The sequence below is a fragment of the Dermacentor andersoni genome, chromosome 9, assembly GCF_023375885.2.
Source record: "Dermacentor andersoni chromosome 9, qqDerAnde1_hic_scaffold, whole genome shotgun sequence".
Lineage (NCBI taxonomy): Eukaryota > Metazoa > Arthropoda > Arachnida > Ixodida > Ixodidae > Dermacentor > Dermacentor andersoni.
Genome location: NC_092822.1, coordinates 67089932 through 67110404, shown reverse-complemented (window position 1 = coordinate 67110404; position 20473 = coordinate 67089932). Strand labels below are relative to the sequence as shown.

General features: G+C 44.6%; 1 protein-coding gene across 8 annotated transcripts in view; it reads left to right on the top strand.

Annotated features, from left to right (window-relative positions):
• axo (axotactin) overlaps positions 1-17118 on the top strand; it is a 196996-nt gene extending 179878 nt beyond the window's left edge. For 4 of the 8 annotated variants that reach the window (XM_072284212.1, XM_050176084.3, XM_050176080.3 and 1 more), the window contains 3 exons: positions 1037-1125; positions 2995-3072; positions 16534-17118. In XM_072284212.1, coding sequence (XP_072140313.1) covers positions 1037-1125; positions 2995-3072; positions 16534-16623 — 257 coding nt within the window. In that variant the 3' untranslated portion in view covers positions 16624-17118. Of the gene's footprint in view, positions 1-1036; positions 1126-2994; positions 3073-6943; positions 10237-16533 lie in introns of those variants that run through there. The other 4 variants (XM_050176086.3, XM_050176083.3, XM_050176087.3 and 1 more) reach the window with 3 other exon arrangements.
• Positions 17119-20473: the final 3355 nt, after the last annotated feature.

The window sequence follows — 20473 nt, the reverse complement described above, 5'->3', positions numbered from 1 at the left end:
GACCCAAGCGACCACTCAACGGCATACGTGCATCGATTTGACATTATCAAAGAATGTGTGTGCAGCTGCGGGTATGCTGATCGGTGAATATCATAATGACCACAAAGCCATTCTGACCTTCGTTAGTAAGTGACAGTGAGTGATGCGATGAAGAATTTATCAAGTTTTGCTACTACGATGTTTGCTGCTCAGCTGGTCATCCACCTTCGCAGGGCGCAATGACCTTGAATCCTTTAACGTGCCTTCAAATCGGGGGCCACAATCGTTTTAAATTTTACCGCCATTGGAATGCGGCCGCCACAGCGGAGAATCGAATCCGGTTCCTCATGCTCACTAGCAAGATTCTATAATTACTGAGCCACCTTTGGGGTTTATCTTGCAGGTTACTTGTTGCTGTAACATTGCACGAAAGTGTGCCGTTTTCTATTCATCTATTGTGAAGTGTTTCTTTCAAGTATCCAGGAACCTGCCAATTTGGGCCCGGCAAAGATAACTTGGAAATGTACGAACAGCAAACGCTTACACAGTGGCGCAGCAGTAGGGTTCTGTACTGGATACATCGCGGTTCTTGCTCTAAAAGCGAGAAAGACGTTATTGGGATGAGAAAGAATCTCGGATAGAGGCTCGACTTACAACTTATGAAAATTTCGCCCAATTTCTCTGCTGCCCTTTCTGGTGCCTGCTTACAAGCTTCTAACTTCCATATGTGTACTATATTTGTACCATGTAGTAGTATATGTACCATGTGGTGCATACAGTACATATTTAGATGGGCCACAACTTCCACATATAGTACATATTTTGTACATTTATTTATTATATGATACATGCAGTGCATATTTGAATCTTTTGAACTTCCAAATATGTACCACCTTACTAAATCGACATTCACAACCTGATATGCTGAAATGGGCTCATGATGCTAAATGCCACCAGAAAGTCCAAATTTAATTTTGGTGTGTGCAAATAATGAGTGAGGAGTCCAGAACACTACGGGAGGTATAAATAGTTTCCGCATCTCTTCCTTTTTTTGCAGGTCAGCATAAGTCAAGGCGACCCATATCCACTGCTTCCCAAGAGCTCGAATGGGATCCTGCAGCCGATCACGACATTCTGGGGTCTTCGGTAAGTCACGGCTTGGCAGATCCACAGAACGGATGTAGATTCAACATCGAGTTAAATCAAGTGTTTACTAAGCATAACTAATCATAAGGAAATGTTCTAAACACAGTACCCAAAAACTTCTCTACTAGTTGTCTGAAGGGTCCAGATATTATTAAAAAATAGTATGAAAAGAATCTTCACTTATATGAGGGAAGCGCAAGACAGATGCATAGTTTCATAATTGAAAACAGATTATGCTAAGCAGCACGGGTCGTCACACACAGCAATGAAAGAATAACTGAAACTACAAGTCAGTACGTAGAACGTTTGAAAGTGAAGCAGACAAGGAAAGGTAAACGGGAATAGAAGGAAACTGGGTATAGGGCATTGTGAAAATACTACCTTTTCAGAAGCTATTCGCTGTTCCAAAGCACTCATCAATCAATTTAACAAGATCACTTCGGTTAAAGTGGTGCTCTTGCGATAATCCGGCTCACTGTAGGAACCACGTGGTGTGTGCTGGTAGGAGAAAGAAAAAAAGGGGACGCTAGACTTCTCACAAAGCAGAATTTCGTTAACTGGTTGCTCAAGTTTGTTGTTGAGCTTTTGCGTTATCAGACCTGCTGCTTGCGGTATAATGTTTAACACAAAAAACGGGTTAAGCTCTCATCGTTGTTTCACCACTTTATCATTTACTTTGATAAACTCGTAGCTTGTTCGCGTACCAATGAACATAGTCTTTAAAAAGTTTTGCACCTCTTGGGGCACATCTTGTCCCACCACAATAATCATCACCTGCCTCGCTTGCGTCTCCTTTCTTGAAAAGTCAGCGCTCGCTGCTTGAAAGATGTTGTACTACATGTTACAAGCCCATTCATTTCTTAGCGTATCCTCTTTCCAGAGGATATCGCTAGGATAGATTCTCTGTATAGCACATGCCTCTAGGCCCTTGCGTTTCAAGGGCCCCGGTGAGGCAGTAGTGCTCTAGACAATATTATACATCTAGACAATCGCATATTTTATATATTGCATCATCCTTTTTCAATCCATTTTAATGTTCATAGTACACGCCAATAGTCATTTCCATAATTTTATTACTCGTACATTTTATGGAATTTGCATCGACTCTTTTAGGCCCCTTTACAGCCACGGCGCATTAAGACCATAAACCCATCAGGCACTGCGAACTCATTAATCATTAGCATGGCGCTCTTTGGCCACATCTGGCCATTGCGCCATTAAACATCAAATATTCATTCATTCATTCCTCTCTAGAATGCTACGTCACGCTGATAACGCTCATGGCCTTCGTGACTTCGAAGTGCCGGGTTTGCAGCGCAGCGTTAAGGAAAGGAACTGCAAGAAAGACAGATGGCGATTATCGCTTTCGGCCAAGATAAGCCCGAAGGGGTGCAAAGTCTTTTAAGGTTGTATGCTGAAATATAAATCTGTTAAAGCATCAACGAAACAAAGTGATATGTAAATTCAGCACGGTGATGCGAAGGCCCCAAAATGAAACTCATTTTCTTAGTTAATGAATCAACGTGTTTGCGACCGCACGCGTCAGAGAATAGACAGCCGATGTCACCTGCATTATTCACGACGTCCATATCTGTACGTAATTGATAAGCTCAGCCCTCTTCGTACAGTCATTTGCACTTGTGGTGGCGGTTCTTCCGTGTGGTTGTGGCCGCTTAATGTGATCAGGTGTGCTGTCTTTTGTGATGTGTGCTCGTTTCTTACTGTTGCATATTTGTACATGCGTGCCAACCGCGTTGTAAAACGGAGATTGAAATTCTCCCGCTCAAATCTCGCGATGAGGCCGTTAGTTCCTCGCTTTTGCGTGAGGTGGCGCCACCGACTTGAAGCGCACGTGTTTCTTCTTTGAAGGAACTGAGTGCCATGGATCTTGGAGATGACGAAGACTTTCCCGAGACGCCCAGGAAAGCGAGCAATGCAGAGCCGATGGTAAAGAAGCGCCCTCTGTATTACGCGCCAATTGCGTCGACGAGTGAAGTCACCATCAACAGTTTTTAGGCGACTGTGCCTTTTTAATGTTAGCACTGACAGACATTCCTCGTCAAGATATTTCTCCTTTATTTTATTTTTCGTCGAGACCAGGGCGCAGAAACTGAGTTCAGACGGCTGAAGATGTTTCCCTTAGGCGGAGTCACTTTCAGGCTTTTCTATGATGACTACTCATAAATTGCCTTGTAGAAAAATTTAGAAATCAATGAGAATACTTTTCAAGGTCCACAGTGGGTCAGGGAACACTGGCACATGAAAGACAAGCTATTCCTTGACGTTTAGGAAAAGAAAAATTTAGTTTATTTACTCTCATAGCGTTTAGTTCACCGTAAAGAGAAGCATTTTAAGGGGACTTAAAGAAGTGCGGGCTCACAAAATTTTCGCTAACCTAAAGTAACCTTAGATTGAAAAGATGTGACGTGTCACGCAAACGTGGTAGGTGCTCATTATAATGAACTACGACTGCATATTTTATTCATGATTTCATATCGTTCACGGAACATCACAAGCAGGTCAGAAGTTAACTGCCAAGCACATTTAGATTCTGGCTGTTCAACGCTCATATGATCCCTGCGATGGCCAACAGGATGAGTTTACCTTTTTTTCTTCTTTTTGTCTACTCAAGAATTTCTTTCTTAGTCTTCGATGAATGTTTCTGCGCCCTGGATCCCAATATTTACGGGGAACAAACTTGTCATCCATGACAGATCTATCGCCGTAATCATTTATGAAGTGTAAATGCCGAGCCCTCTTCATCACGGGACAGATAAGAGTTGTGACGCTTTCAGAATCACAGTAGTGTCAGTCATGGTAAGCACTACACAACCATGTCGCGCAGGGCGAGATCCACAATATAACCTATTTATCACAAATTCCGCCTCTATCAGAGACCATTCCATTAACAAAGACCAATCGACAAGCTAGAAAAAAGACTGGAGACGTCGCGCTGTATAAAGGCGTCGTGGAAATCGGTAAGGGAGAACAGTGAATTTGGCCCTAATGAGTGCTTACGCAGAGCAAAGGGATTAAAACTCTGCCAGTGCGTTTACGGATAGAACAGTTAGCCCAGCAAAAGGTTTTGCTTGTTTAAGTGTTCAGTGGCACGGCACTGCTAGAGCGCATACGAAAGTTTGCCTAAAACGAAAGTATAGCACCAAGAATGTTCCTTTTGTTTTGCAGACAAAAGTGATGTCTGTCAAGATGTGTTTACGGTGTGAACAGATCCGTGCTTAAGTTGCGTTATTCGTTGATTTCAATAGAATATTAGTGCGAGCATTCGAATGCAAATTCCCCATCACCGACTAGTGGCTGTTCTGTAAACTGATTTTTTCCCACATCTTTAGCGGAGACGTTAAAGTAACACATTTTTCATTGGAAATCGGCCTTTCATCAACATTTTGCGTTCCGTATAAACGGTCCAAAATCACAACTTCGATCGTTGAGAATAGGTTGCATACTTTTTCAAAGGTCCATGTTGGCACAGTGGCAAGTGTTTGAATGCCAGGTACGCTATTTCCGGAAAGCAAGCGTTCAATGAGTGTCACATATATCTTTCCCCCCATTCCAAGTTTCCTATAACCTGTGATACAGAGTGCGTTCTATCGACCAATGACAGGTTCACAGTCACCTTTGCGTTGTGTTGAAAACCAGTTCCTTCTAGGTTGTTCCACGCGTATATCAGAAGGCTCCTTTAGGCCTCTGTATTTAATTTAACGCAAGAGCATTATGAGAATTCTAAGCTGTATGTTATTACCTCCTGTTGGTGTCTGCGTTGTCTTGTGTGTCTCCTCCAGTAGTTTCTTCTTTTTTTTTGTCTTTTTGTCACACTCTTGGTCTGTTCTTTCACTGTTGTGTTTGTGAGTGTATGCCGCAGTGTGGTGCCATGTTCTGTTTGTATGTGAAGTCTCCTATTTATGACATCCTCACACAGTTCACAGAATGACGCGCCATTACATGCTTCACTGCACCAACCGAGAACAGAAAGTGTGTATATAGCCAAGTCACTATTTTTATGTAAGCAGCACCGACAGCCCACGTCATGTATCACGATAGCACCGATTTTATAAATTAAAATTTGTCAAAGAACTTGTTGTCCGGTGTGACTGATTCTTTCGATAAAAAAAAAAAAAGACAGGTGTAGAAACATCGGGGCAAACATCGAAAATAAAAACGGCGATTTTTCTATTCCATTTTACTGGTGCATGTGATAATTTCTTCGCTCTCTTTTGTCAGTATGACCTCTGCGAAATGTCCAACGTTTGTTGCTTTTACTTCTGACATTTTCATCATAGTATTCGAACTGCATCTTCATCTGACATCTATTGGCTTAAAAAAATAATGCTCTTCTTGCCTGTTCTGCTAAGCATCCTTTATGTTTATTTGTTGCTGGGGCTTTCTGTGAACCTATCGCTTACTAACTATGTTACATGCTTTATTTTGAGGCACCTAATATGCGACATGCTGGGCGCACATCGGCAGGATTCCCGTCTTTGTCATGCACAAGAATACATAGGAAATTCAATTTTTAAGGGCTTCGAGACGTGGGAGCGGCAGCTGATTTTAGCATCTGCTGCGGAGGCGCGATTGCTTCCCAATGTCAGGAAAGTTAGTTGTTGCGTGACTCCGATTTATCAGTTTGAAGGTGGTATATGTACAGGTGCGGAGAAAAATAATTTGAGCATGGGAGCTGTGGCCGAACTGCATCTCATTGGGACTGAATTTTTTTTCACGGCCGGTCTGTGCGCATGTTTAATCTAATTTCTTGCTTCTTCCTAAGACATCTAGATGGCATTGCGATGCAGTTAAGCCACAGCTCCCGTGTCCCAGTGGATTTTTTTCCACACCTGCACGTATGTGTCATAGTTTGGCTAATCTTTGGAGCTAAACAAATGTAAATTAAATTTGGGGGTTTTACGTGCCAAAACCACTCTCTGATTATGAGGCACGCCGTAGTGGAGGACTCCGGAAATTTCGACCACCTGAGATTCTTCAACGGGCACCTAAATCTAAGTACACGGACGTTTTTCGCAATTCGCCCCCATCGAAATGCGGCCGCCGTGGCCGGGATTCGATCCCGCGACGTCGTGCTCAGCAGCCCAAAACTATAGCCACTGAATCTTTAGAGTTGCTTACTCGCACAGAGAACAGGGAAAAGAACGCGGGTATTTGACACACAACATAAATAGATTGCCGTGAATTGCTCAGCACGGGCAGTTTATAGCGTAGACGTATCGACGCATGCTAAGGCTGCTGGCTGGAATGCTTGCTCCAGTGTGCTTGGCACAATTGCCAGAAGACTCAAGTTTATGGGCTACGTCAGTATATGCGATGAAAAAAAGCTGTGCTTGGTTTCTTCACTGCGAGGAATAGACACCAGAACCACACGTGTCTCTCTAAGGAAACCGTACGCCGACATGATATTAAACAGGTCAACAATAATTCTTTTTTATCAGAGCAAACGTAAAAAGCGAGCAGACAGTATGCACGGGGCTTATACACTTATTTCGCATAAGCTTAACGAGACAACAAGGGTAAGGATACGACGCGTCGTTTCAGGCTCTTTCCAGCCAGCGGCAAAGCTGTACAGATGCGAGACATTAACTTTATTCATTCTACACCTTTTTTTTTCACGAATTAGGCATCTGTGCGAGGGAGCGATGAACTTGCTCTACCGTTCGTCGGATCTGCCGATCGAAAGGCGGCTTGAAGCGTCTCGCTTTTAAAGAGCCTGGAACTTCGCGTCTTAGTCAGCGCGTAAAACCTCCGCACCTTTAATGTGATTGGGCCTCTCTGGCGTCGCTTTCTCTTGCAGCCGTCAAATGCCTACACACTGGGAGCGTATAGCGGTAGCTTGATATTCACCAACGCCCCCTACGACTCTCCGTCCGACTGAGGGATGATGGGAACGCGCCGACCCGGAGCGCTCCGTGGGGGCACCTCGGCGAAGCTGTGGTTGGTAACCCTGGTTAGGGTTAGGCCGGCTTCTTCGCCACAAGTTGTGCCCAGGACAGTTTCGCCCCTCCTGTACAACAGCGTGTGTCGTGTGAAAACGTGCGTCTACTGCCCCTCACTTATGAGAACGAACTCGACCACCCATCCGCCCTGTGTGCTGAGAAGACGTGGTGGTTTCTTTTTTTTTTTTTTTTTGTAGAGGTCGATAGTGCTTATTACCAGTGCCATCGCGAACTATTTCGCACTCGACCAAGGACACTTTGGCCCCATGGCTGCTTGCTCAACGTGGTTATGAGGACTCCGAATGGCATATCATAACCGTGCCAACTTTCAGTGTCATTGCAACAACAGGAGCGAGTCTTGTTTTCTTCGAAAGAATGACATTGCAGCTGTAGCAGCTGGAGTTTTCTTCTAAGGTGACGTCATTCTGTCTCCACTTTAAAGCGCTTGTTCGCGCATTTCTTTACGCTATCTCAGATCCCGCTTAGCCACTTGGAGTGCAGCAGTAACAAACCCTTTCGTTATTTCCTCGTGGCGGTGCAAGGTGTGGATGGACTGTTCGGTCTCCCGTGAAGACTCGTTCCAGCGCCGGCCATCAAGACGGCCCCCAATGCAGAACGAGCTCAAGTGGCCCTATTATGCAGAACCAAAGAATATTAGCTGCAGCATTGCGGTGGTCGTATTCACTAGGCTGCTGCTAAGCACAGGATGCATGTTTAGCGCGCAATAGAATCGCGCAGACTTCTAGACGCCATCTGTGAGACAGCTGACCAGCTGAAATTATGGCGTTGTTTGTGCGCTTAAGTTTTGTGCTGAAGACAACTCCGCAAGTTTCCTGGGACAATCCATTAGCTCGATTACATTATGGAAGTGGCTGTCGATGAGACAATAGACAGTTTTGCGGGGATGGGGACACCGAGGGCTGCAGTGATGTCCAGCAATGCTTTTATTGTTTATCGTGCGGCTAGTCTTAGCGGTTACTTGTGTTGTGAGCTCATTTTACGTATCATGCCATTCTTTGTAGTTCCAAGTTACTCTTTTTTAGTGTAGGCCTACAGGTGCTTAGTTGCTTATCAGGCTACAACTGTCGTGCCATGCGAATGTTTTAGTTAGGCCTTAGAGCTCATTTTTGTTCATATATGCTTTACCAAGGAGTAGAGGCCCAAGAATTCATGAAAGGTCGGACCCACGTCCAGTATTTTGTACATTGCCCCTTAGGCTATCTGTCGAACTTCACTGCAGTGCACTATCGCAACTTACAGCGTTTATTCGTAACTTTCATGCTCTGTTATAGCAGTGCTTTGCTACTGACCAAAAAAGCAACGCTAGAAAGCCAGAAAGGCTTCACGACCAAGTGCCATAAATATACATGCTAATAAAAGGTCATACCCTCGTGACTTTTCTATGAGTGAATATTGATGAAATTCGGGTGGCCTTCCGAAATGGAAGTTTTTGTGCTGCTTATTGAGCTGCGCTGATGCAGTGCGGCGAAGTTCAACAAATGGCGGCACGAGCAGGGTCCGAAATTTCTCGGTATGGCTACAAATACTGTATGGTAAGCCCATCTTGACCGATAAATATTCTGGAGGCGATATTTTAATTACGTCCACAGCGTGAAGCAGGTTAGGTTGTAGCAGTTTGCTCACTTACCGCGTGATACAGGATATCAGGCTTCATTGAATGCATTTTATATCATGTTTAACAGTACCTCACGCCCAAATAATGCCCATTTTATTAAGATACCCACGACTGGTGTAATAACGATGTTACAATGTGCCACGAAGCAGTTGCCAAAAGTTAACAAGGTTCGAGAGAGCAAAGACACATTTTCTGTGGGCTTACTCAGGCGGCATTTATCGCAGCAGCTAAGCATTTTCACCAAAGTCATGTATTGAGATGACATAGTCAACAGTGAACATTCCAGTGGTCTTGACACTTATCACGATAGTGCCACATCTGCAGTTGCATTAAAACGCACTTTGCGGTAAGCATTTTATATGTAAGGCCATGTTTGAATTCATCATGACAAATTATTCCTTGCATGCAGAGTCCAAATGAAACAGTGCGTTGTTTATACTGCAGTGTGTGATGAGGATGGGAGTGCTTTCATGATACGTTGTGACGGTGTGTCGCGTTTATTTGCGAATTAGCGATGATAGTTCAGCCAAGGCAATTTATCGAGGCAGTCGCAGGGCAGTCGAGCCTCGTCCTCTTCGCATTTAACCCTCCTCTTGCGCGTATGTACACATAAGTACAATATATACATACATTCCACTATATCTGTTTATGCCGGTAATAAGAATTCAAGACCGCTTTTACACGGAGTACTGTTTTTTTGTTGAGCGATTCGATCATAAGAAAGTTCATTCCTCTTGTATGTAAGGCATTCAGTAGAAAAGTCGACTGACAAATTCGATGAGCCACAAAGCATTTCGCCATGTTGCCCTAGCACTGCAACAAACTGGGACACTCGTGCGGCCTACTTAAAATGTTTGTAATTTTCTTTTAGAACGGCATATGCCCAAGTTAGTGAAAGCTGTTCAATTCCACAGCATGATTCCGCGTATCGGACAGTGGCTTCCTGACCAAGGCGTTACCTGTGCTCCGCAGGTAAACCTGGGAGGCGTATCGAGCAGTTCGCAATAAATGGCTTTAACATCCACGATGACAACTGCTATTCCAAGTTGACGTCTTTTTCTATAATCGAGATCAGGCCTGAGTGAAGTACTTAAGGATGTTTATTTTTATCCGCATGTAGCTGCCCGAGGAAGTTATTTAGCTTTACAGTGTTTTAGAACCATCTTGACGGTATTTTCTGGACGACTTGGTTGTGCTATTCAGATCTCACTCCTCATCAATGAAACACAAGATCATTCCTTTCTTACAAATGTGTCGCCCAATGTTTTGTGTAGAGTTCATCAATTTCGAAAATATAGGTGTGCTTTACTCCTTTTATAATTTTTGTTTGCTACTTTATGTTGAGTTGTGTTTTGCATCATCTCGCGAACAACCGAATAGTCGCGAAGGACTTCTTTGAATAATTCGTGTGCGACTGGTGGGAAGAGTGGCTTCTTTGGTGTTTTGTAGGTTGAAAGTGCGTACAAGATTATGTACCAGCATGGCACTTCGCAATAAAGCATAGGGTAATATACATTTTGTTGTGCGCATGTTTCGATTGTCCGCCAAGAAACTTTATTGTTCCAGTGTGTTGTTTCACAATATATATATATATATATATATATATATATATATATATATGTATATATATATATATATATATATATATATATAATCACCAGTGCCGTGTAGCACAATGATAATTGTTGACCCCGATTACCCTCAGAGGCACACAATAGTTGCATGAGAAACCATAATGAATGCTGTAATTAAAATTAACCAAGTATCGCTGATTAACTCTTCAACTGATTACATCACATATTGCAATCTACAAATGGTAGCGACTGACTTAAATGGAAAGTGATATTCACTTGGAGATACTTCTGAGGATGGCACTAGTTTTGAGTTATGCGTTCCCAAAGTTTGTGATGAAATGCATCGGTGTTCCAGTAACTTTTGAGATGCAATGTATAAAAAGCGCCTTTTGCTAAATAAGTAGAACAACACTGCATTTTCACTGAAAGCTTGAAGTGTGCTTATCTCAAAATTGGTGCAAGCTTCAAAATTCTTTCCAGGTGGCTGTGCCTTTTGATATCACTGGCTTCAATTCATGCACTGCAACGTGTGCGCTGAAATAATTAGTGAGAAAGTCGAATATTGAAATTCTGTTAATAATCTAGTTAGCATTTCGATTTCCAGTGGAAGTAATGCCGGCGTCTTTGGATTTTGAAAACTCTAGTATTAAAATAATACACTCTATATATGTTATAAGATGACAAGAACAAGAGAAGTGTGCTATGCACGGACGGTTTTGTGTAACGCCAGCTATCGTCTGCATGAAGCGAACGTGCGTGTCTGAAGAAAGCAGCAGTACGCAGGCGACGACGATAGTATGAAGGCTGTGGCATAACGACTGATCTTTTTGTTGTTGTTGTGGTACGCCGGCGCAGAAAAGCTATAACCTGCTTCGTTAAGACGGGCCGATGCCGAAGGCTGTTCCTTTCTGGCGCGGCGCCTCAAAGCGCTAGCGTCATCTAGGGAAGAATGGGAAAGGCGGCACGCTCGTGCTTTTATACGCAACTTGTTGCTACTAGACGTGACGCAGGCGAAAGCAATGGTAAGAATGACGACCACTCGTACGTTTTATTCGCTAGTCTGGGGCCGAATCTAAACTACAGCGCGTGCGCAAGTGCTTCCGGTCGTGCCATGCGACGTGCTTCACGTAGCTCTGTGTGCCAGACGTGTGGAAAAACAAAAAACGAGTTCATAGTTGCACGAGAGGAGGATGCACTTAATTGTGGCCTAACGATAATTAAAAAAGAGAGAGAGTGTGTGTGGTCTGATGGTTAGATCACCGGCATGGGCTGAGAGTGGGAGGTTCGAAGCCACCTGCGGACACTTGATTTTATTTTTATTGAGGAAGCCTGAGATGATGCGAGACAGGAACCTACATATCTGCCTGGGTTGAACCAAAGAGTTCTTCGCGTTATAAGAGTCCGCGACGATCGGGAACCTCAGAAACTCAACATCACGGACGCATGAATTAAATTGTAGAGAGCTCATAGAGTAGTCCCGTGGTCGGCGCCCAGCTGAGATGCACCTAACAACAAGAAATTGTCAGCCGATAAAGTTCAACCGATTTATTTTGTTGAAAATGCAAGGAGCGTCCCCTGCAGGGAGAGGCGGTGGCCGGAAAGCAGAAGAAAAAAGAAATCGGCGGTTCTCACGCACGTGTGTGAATCGGTCGTAAGTGAAGCTTTTAATGACGTTCAGTGAAATGCCTTCACCTCGCGTCGCCTTCTTCACTTCATGTAGCTCAACATTGATCGCTAAATGTACACACTCAAGTTCCATTCTGTTCCCTCAACCGCTTTCTCCACATTCGTACGCTTCTGTTACCGACTTCTTCGCTTCTTTGCAGTCGATGCCTTCAGTTTTGTGGCCCACTTGTTTTTCTTTTCACTTCCCTGCACCTCAACGCACCTCGCTGAACGCAGGCTTTGGTCCCATTCTTTCCATTCAATCTTTTTCTCCATATCATACTGCTTCTGTTGTCCACTTCTTCATTTCCCTGCGGCTGATTCCTACAGTCTCCTGCTGTCGACTTCTCTTCTTGGCTCTCCCGCATGTCTATTTTGGCGCCTAACCAGTCGTACATAAGCATCCAGGGGGATTGGTCGCGAATGTTCACATGCCCATTTGCTCATACCAGACGTCCTAATTCGGACATACACCCCGGAGCACATGCCTAGTGACCCGGCCCAAGTAGTTGTATGCTCGGCAGTACAGAAGCCAGCACCCGCAAGGGGGGGGGGGGGGGGGCGGCAAAGAAAACATCGTTTAGAAATGGCGATTTATTCTGAAGAATATCTTTGCAGTGCGTGCAACGTCGGCCTCGTTATACCGTATTACCTGCTGCGGCCTCCGAAGGTGTATTCACAAATGCCACCATTCTAGGCGTCGTAACCGCCCACAATATTTCACACATGTATTACAACGAAGCTGTTAGGAGGAGTGAATGCGTTTGAGTTCCGCGACGCTTTTCACCTGGTGGTGGAGGCCGGCGTGGGACGGCGTGGTCGATATAAAATGTAAATGCGACGCACTGTGTGTGGGAACCCCGAGTTCGGGTGCGAAACGTAACGAATAATGATTATAAAGCAAAAGTTAGCCTGCGTGTGTATCTTCTTTAAAACCGACCGCAACATTTACGCACGTTATCTATTTGACCACCAATCTGTAATTATTGTTTCTAACGCTGCCTTATGCCGTCCCCACGTTGAAGGCCTGCTAGGAGTTTGCGCGACTGTGGTGGTACAGGGCTGTCGCCGTGGTCACGCAACGGAGTCTTCCTGGTTGCCGCCACTTAAAAGATCGCGCCCCCAGGGTGTGAGAACTCGGTTCGAACAGCTTCGCTGTCTTTGATGTATCAGTTACCAGAATGGCACGCATCTGCGAAGGTTGTTTTAGGCCCCTGTGGTACACGATGATGGAACGGTAAGAGCGTCCGGCCTCCAGGTACACGTAGCTGCTGGGGCATATATGAGCACGATCACCAGCGGACTGTGCTGAGCAAAGTTTTGTTTCTCTCCGCCGCATGGCGCTAGTGAATCTTTGGATAAGGAGGCAGCCAGACGACAGTGACTGGATAACGGCGACAGCGTTTTAATGATGGCGATGACATGACGAGGGCAATGCAATAGAATAGCGGACGGACGCACTCAACGAAACAAGTTTGTAAATTTCAGATGCTGTCGCACTGAATGCTAGTGTGCTGCTAGAGTACTGACAGCATCCATTACTCATGAGCATAGCAGCATCTTCAGGTTCCTCGCAGTCTTGGCTGAGTGGGGTTAGGCTGGCGGTTGCTGCACGATATCTAAATGCTTCTGAGTATTTGACAAGTGGTCTGCGCAAATCAACAGAGAAATTATGCACGCTTTGAGCACGTAGAGGAAATCTTTCTCACCATAGCCGAGAAACAAGTTTTCCTGGGCTAGAAAGTTTGCAAAATCCGCGCTTTGCTTAAGCATTCAAGTTCAGAAGTAACAATAAAAAGGGAGGTCTGTTTGTGCCTTGGCATAGTTTTTCTGCTTTTTTTTTCTGCTTCAAACATTTAATTTTATAATATGCCCTCCTTTAAATGGGGTCTTCTTCTCCATTGCGCCTTGAGTTTGCAGTCGGCGCTCGCATGTTTCTCTCTCTCTTTCTCTCTCTTGCGTACCTTCTGTTGTTTTTGTGGCGATTTCATCCAGTACAACGATACCTTTGTAAATTTCTTCGTGGCTGGGAAATAATTTATTGGGATATGATTTGCACGCTCATGGCAAGCGGATGAGTTCAGAGCCATTGCAGTTTGCAAAATCAGTCGAGAAGGCCTTAAATTTAAGGAAACCTCGTATGCGATTAATAAACGAGACCACCAGACATACGCAACACAACATTATCGGCGTCTCTTCAAAAGTCTTGTCTAGTAGCGTCTTTTCTGATGTACCCCCAGTTTCCTTCATGAGACTTCTATATGGGCTTTCGTTGTGGGTCCGTTTTTATGGATGTTTCATGTAATGTGCATTGTTTTGTGCCTCGATCTGTGAGTTCGTGTCTTGTCTGACTTGTTTAAAATGCCAACTAATGTTGCTGAGCCCCTTAGGCCACTTAGACTGTCTGAAAGTGAGTGAGAATAAGTGACCTATGCTGGACACGACTCTTCTGGAAGTAGATATTCATGCATCACTTCAGCAACATTATACTGATGCGAAGTAGGCAGCCCACTATAGCCACAAGCCTTCTGGGCGAGAGCGACAAATTGTGCGGTGGTGCGCATGGTAATAAAAAGATGACCACATGCAAATCTCTTGCTTATTAAATTTGTGACAGTATTGCAACTGAACTATGTAAAACGTTCGGTGCTCAGAAAAAATATGTATATTGTCCAGCTGCACACATCAACGTTTCTTGGGTAATTGAAGTGAGCAACAACTTACGTGACGCCTAGTTATATTTATGCTCATTTCGGCTACAGCCAAATTTCATGGCCTAGTAAAGACAGTGGTGAACATGTTCCACTTGTTACAGGATATTTTGCTGCCGAGGGTAGTAAAATATAGTATGTGGATGAATACTGACGGTCAGTCCAAGGGCCTAAATTTTGCGTGCTGACTTATTCAGAAAACTTCAGCTTTACGGGGCTGGTGACACCATGGATGTAATATTTTTTACATGAGACGAAATATTGTTTAATGAAGTCTGCTGCGGGCTTCAGAACTGCGCCGGTCCTAAATATTGTAAATTTAGACTTTCCCAACAGCAGTGCTGTGGTTGTACTCTCAAGACATTTTGTAAAATTTTGCTCACTCCAAAGAGTGTACAACGAGGAAAGTCACATCTGAAATCATGTCTACCATACGAAAGGCCGAAAATGTTCTTTAGTGGATGAACAACACAACGAGGTAGCATGCACACTTTAAAAAATATCCAGTGAGCAATGTGTCCGTCTACCATGGAAACTGTTTTGCAAAGTGAGATGATATCAGGAGCGAACTGTTTATTCAATACGGCTCTTGCATTAGCATGATGTAAATTATGGTTGAAAGTGAGTTGTATGATAGTTGAATGTACTCCCGTAGCCAAAAGTATATGGACCATGGACCAAGAAACCGAATGTCTTGGCAGCGGACAATGGCAGCTTGAAGCTAACCACGACTGCACTGCAGTGTTTGTACTGCCAAGTTAGACCTTCGGTTTTCAGGTTACATGGCAAGGCACCGTGAACATTCACTTTTATCGCAGAAGCCTTGGTCCGCATACTTTTATCACTGTTGTAAATGCGAACTAAACGTGGAGGGGGGGGGGGGGGGGGGGGCGTCAGAATTATAAACAGAGCACTCGATTTCTCTAAAAGTGAATGGGTTACACTGAGCTTGCTCTGAAATTGAAATGGTGCCACAGAACAGTATACACAGCGCGTTGCTTAGTCGGAACGTAATAAAAAGTGTTGTTGTATAAGAATTATTTGCAGCAGCTTAATGTAGGACTGTCGGTTAGGAGGTCCGTCTCGTTTATCGCGCCATGTACTCCATCAAAGTATCCAATTTTTAGGAAACAGTTCAACCTGTCAAGAATTTTTTTTTATATATTTGTGCGTGCCTGAATGTGCGTGAATACACACTGTCATCGCGCAGAAGTGTCTGAAAATGACGTGTCCGTTGTACTATATTCAAAATAATCTTCTATATACAGCGCTATGCCCTTCAAATAATAAAAAAGTTACTGTGCATGTATGCTTCGTTTTATACATTTAAATCAGACTCGGTGGAAACAGTGGAAGAAGCTACATGCAAGCAAAATTTGCCGGCTATTAAAACACTAACTGCGTCATCGCTAACCGAGCCACTCACGTACAACGGCCACGATACGTCACGGACCTTCGTGTAATTTGGTGATATTCGCAGCTTGAATTGTGTGGTGGTGGTGGTGGTGGTCGTGGTGTTGCACCATGCGTGGTCAGCCTGGCATACATAGCCGGCAACCGTTCCGCCTCAGCCTACTGAGATTGTCTATGTGTGTCACCAGGCTCGCCAATCGGGCGGGTATTTCCCGAACTGCCCGTAGAATGTTGTCTTGTAGCAGCGCAACCTCAATATTGGTGCCTCAGCACACTAAGTTGTCCCTGTGCGGCCATAATGGCTTGCGTACTTTCGACCAAAACGACAGTCGGCGCGTAGATCCTTGTAGAACACGGGCAAAGAGATGAAGCTCGGAAGGCGAGGCTAGCAAGCTGGTTACGCAAACGGCATATTTTTTCTTGTTTTCTTCTTTCTTTTATGCTTCTAGCCTGCGGCTCCAGACGACTTGAGTCGACAGCCTTCGATGCTCACGCTTCGAGGAGAATCCATGTATGGAAGCCTCTGCAATGTCATGTAGACGACGACCGGCAGATCGTTGAAACCGCTTACGCTGGCGCCAACTCGACGTCTGACTGTGACAAGTTGCTCGCGCTTCGAACGCTGCGCACGGCCCTCACGACGAGCTCAGGCAAAACTCATCGAATGTGTTCAAGGTGACGCGGTCGACATCGCGTCATCGGCATTTCCCTGCTCCACAGCGTGACGGCATACGTTGCAAGGAACACAAGGCTTCACCAGGCATGCATTTTTCTCGACTGTGTATACGTCCGGCACAACGAGAGAGGGTAGCGATTGACTGTAGTGTATGTTCCGAGTTTGCCGAATACACTACTGCCAAAAGCCCACAGCGAAGCGATCTTTATAGAAAGTGATGCCCAGAAGCCTGGCAAGAAGAAATACCTGTCTGTGTTTCGTGCCTTCACGCTATGCCTCGCTTTCTTTTTTGTGTGTCAATTTAGCTGGCTATGATTGCTGCGGCTTTGTGTTGGTTAATATAACTCACGTTTAGACACGGATACAACGTTCCTTGAACCACGGGGCACGGGCCACAATACCGCACGACACACACACACACACACACTATATATATATATATATATATATATATATATATATATATATATATATATATATAAATGTATATATCACCATAAAAAGCCTACAGATAATCAAGCCAAGGACTGCACCGAACGGGGAAAATAGTTGTGGTTGTAACTGAAATGTACAGAAGGATAAAAACGGAAAAATGAAAGTGGTTTGCCGCCCGTGGGTGCCGAACCCGCAACCTCCGCATATCGCGTGCGTTTCACTATTAATTCACAGTGAAAGTGACAAAAATGTTTGTTGATGAGAAAGAGAGAGAGAGGGAAGAAAAAAAATAACGGCACGCAAAAAAAAAACGACATCTGCATTTTACACATCTGGTAGTGTGGCAGCAACGCGAGAACATTCCACATTGCTGTCGCGAAGTTAAGACCTGTCCGCATCAAAATGTGGGTTTAAGGATTCAATAAAGCAAAATACATAAAAACCGAGAAAGTAAATGTCAGATAAAAAGAATCACAAACGGAAGAACGTGTTATACAGTTCTAAGCACAACAATACACTTCAATGGTAAATATACAATTATACGTAAGTTCCGAAATGCAGATATTCTATAGCAATGTTGGAAGTCAAGCTTGAAGTAAATATCGTTCCGTAACCGAGAGAATGGACGCTGATTTACGCCATGAAAAAACATACGCGCTTATTGGCTTGCTTGAAAAAAAGAAAAGAAAAGAAAAAGGGTAAGCTTATAACCTACCTTAAAATGTTGGCCAGCCATGTCAAATCCCATATCTCAAAAGCACTCACAAGGCGCATACATCAGTCCGCATGCACGTGCTGATGCCTACTTGCGTGATGATTAAACTAATAGACGCAAATTGTCTTGCTCCCCCCCAAAAAAACAAAGGCAAGTCCCATTATACCATTTCCCCAGCCAGGTCCAATCTCTTCTCTCAAAATAAATAGTTCCACACGTAGATCACTGCCCATCTTCATAAAACTGATCTATTTCACCATCATCATCATAACTCGGGGTTGGGGCGTACGCTTGTACTACCTGTAATCTATAGCTCTTATTAAGTTTTATTATGACTACTGCTACCCTCTCATTAATGCTGTAGAATTCGTCTATGTTGCCCACTATATCCTTATGGATTAGGAATCCTACACCGTATTGTTTATCTGGGAGTCCTCTATAGAAGAGGACATGGCGTTATTCAGAAATGCATAAGCCTCACCATTTCTTCTAATCTCACTAAGGCCGATGATATCCCAAACAATGGCTGATAGTTCCTCAGATACCTGCTAAGGTATCTGAGGAACTATTAGGTGATAGTTTGGGTGTTTTACGTGATGAGGGTCAGTTTCCATTGGCGGCCTGTCCGGGCACAGAGATTCTTAGCACCCTCTGCAGCGTTAAAGGCTTGACCGCCGCCGTGTTGAGGTGCACCGCAGCAGCTGGGGACTGAGGGCCATTGGTTGACCGAACAAGTCAGGTCCAATCATTTCTCTCAAAAGCAGTAATTCGATCATGACCCAGGTAAGTGCTGACGCCGACTTGCGCGGTAATTAAACGGATATGCACAGATTGGCTTGCCCGAAAACTAACGAAAAAGAGACAGGCCTGCGCGGCTAGCACGGCACATTGGCAGCGTAAGCTGGAGGAGCGGCCCCATAGGAGCTCACTTTTCGGCACCACTTTTCGCCACCAGGTCTTCGCGGCGAAGTCTGTTCGCGTCGAGTTCACGAGGGCGATCTGAGCTGCGCGCTCGACGTCGACTGCGAGCTGCGACTTACGCTGCTGTGCTGCTGTCTGCACAGCTGTCTGCTGAGCCCGTCGTTGGCTGGTTGGAGCAGCGCGCATATCTCTGCGATTCGCTTCTTTAGCTGCGCTTCGTAACACTCGTGGGTGAGCGATAATGTGTACCTAAGAGCAAACGCAGGTACCCAGATTACGTGGCGCACACGTCACATCCCTTGACTGGTGGCACGGTACGTTGATGTTGTTGATGATGATAATGATGGTTTATTGGCAACCCCTTCGAAACGGGGGTGGTGACATTAGTCATCTAGCTTGCTTGAGTTAACCAGGTCCAGCTGCATGTCGGACCACCTGGTTGAATATAAGGAAACTGCATTGCAAATTTTGTGCGCATCGAAGCTATACGGCGCGCATGTCACATCGAGCGTCAACTGGCTCAATGCCATACTAATGATGACCTTGATTATTTAACCGCATTCACATTGAAACGGGACGGTGACATTCCTCTAGCCTGCTTGAATTCATCAGGGATGCCGCACATGTTTTTCATTGCAGCAATATTTATGCATCACCACAATCTTCTTTTTCTTCTTCAGAACGTCTTTAACTACCTTGTACCGCTATCTATGCAACTGCTACATGGCGAGCTGCCTGGTGTAATCATATGCAAAGGGCGCACGTATAGACGTTATACGACGCGCATCGCAGATCCCAAGAAATGTGCCAGAATACGATGCTAATGATGCTGACCATTTATTGGCATCCCCTTTGAAACGCGGGGCTGACATAGTCACCGAACCAGGTTGATTCAATAAGGTACACAATATGTGTTTTTTTAGCCTCCAAGTATCCACCTGCATAAACATTTTATCCGTCAAACCTTGTTTAACTACTTTGTACCGCTACCTGTGGATCTGCTACATGGAGCCCTCCCTACCTGGTGTAATACTTTGCAAAATGCAATGCGAAATGTGCATGTATCGGCGCCACGCAGAGCGTATGTCACATTACGTTTCTCATCGCGCGCTAGGACGCGTTTATGGCGCACTTGGCCTCTGCATGCTAGCAAGCGCTGACGTGGCTCAGTGGTAGAGTAGCTGACTTATCGGCTTATCTTTTCTCATACCGTCTCAATAAACTCGTATGCGCCGATAGACTTGCCCGAAAAAAGAAAAGGCAAGCCTATAGCCCGTTACAATTTTGTCCCAGGCAGGTCAAATCACTTCATGAAAAGCAGTGGTTAGAGATACCGATCATTCTTGAGGTATCTGCTGACGCCGATTAGCGGGGTAAACACATATAGCGCAGATTTTCTTGAATGAAAAAGAAAAGAAAAAGGTAAGTCTAGAGCCCATTATAATTTTGCCCGGGCCAGTTCCAATAATATTCCTCAAAAGCACTGCTTCCACACATACGTCACCCCCGAGATACGGACAGACAATTTGCACGGTATTTAAACACATATGTGCCGATTAACTTGCCCGTTATAATTTTGTTCCAGCAAGGTCCAATCACCCCCATCAAAAGCATTCGTTCGACACAAAGTTCAATGTACGAG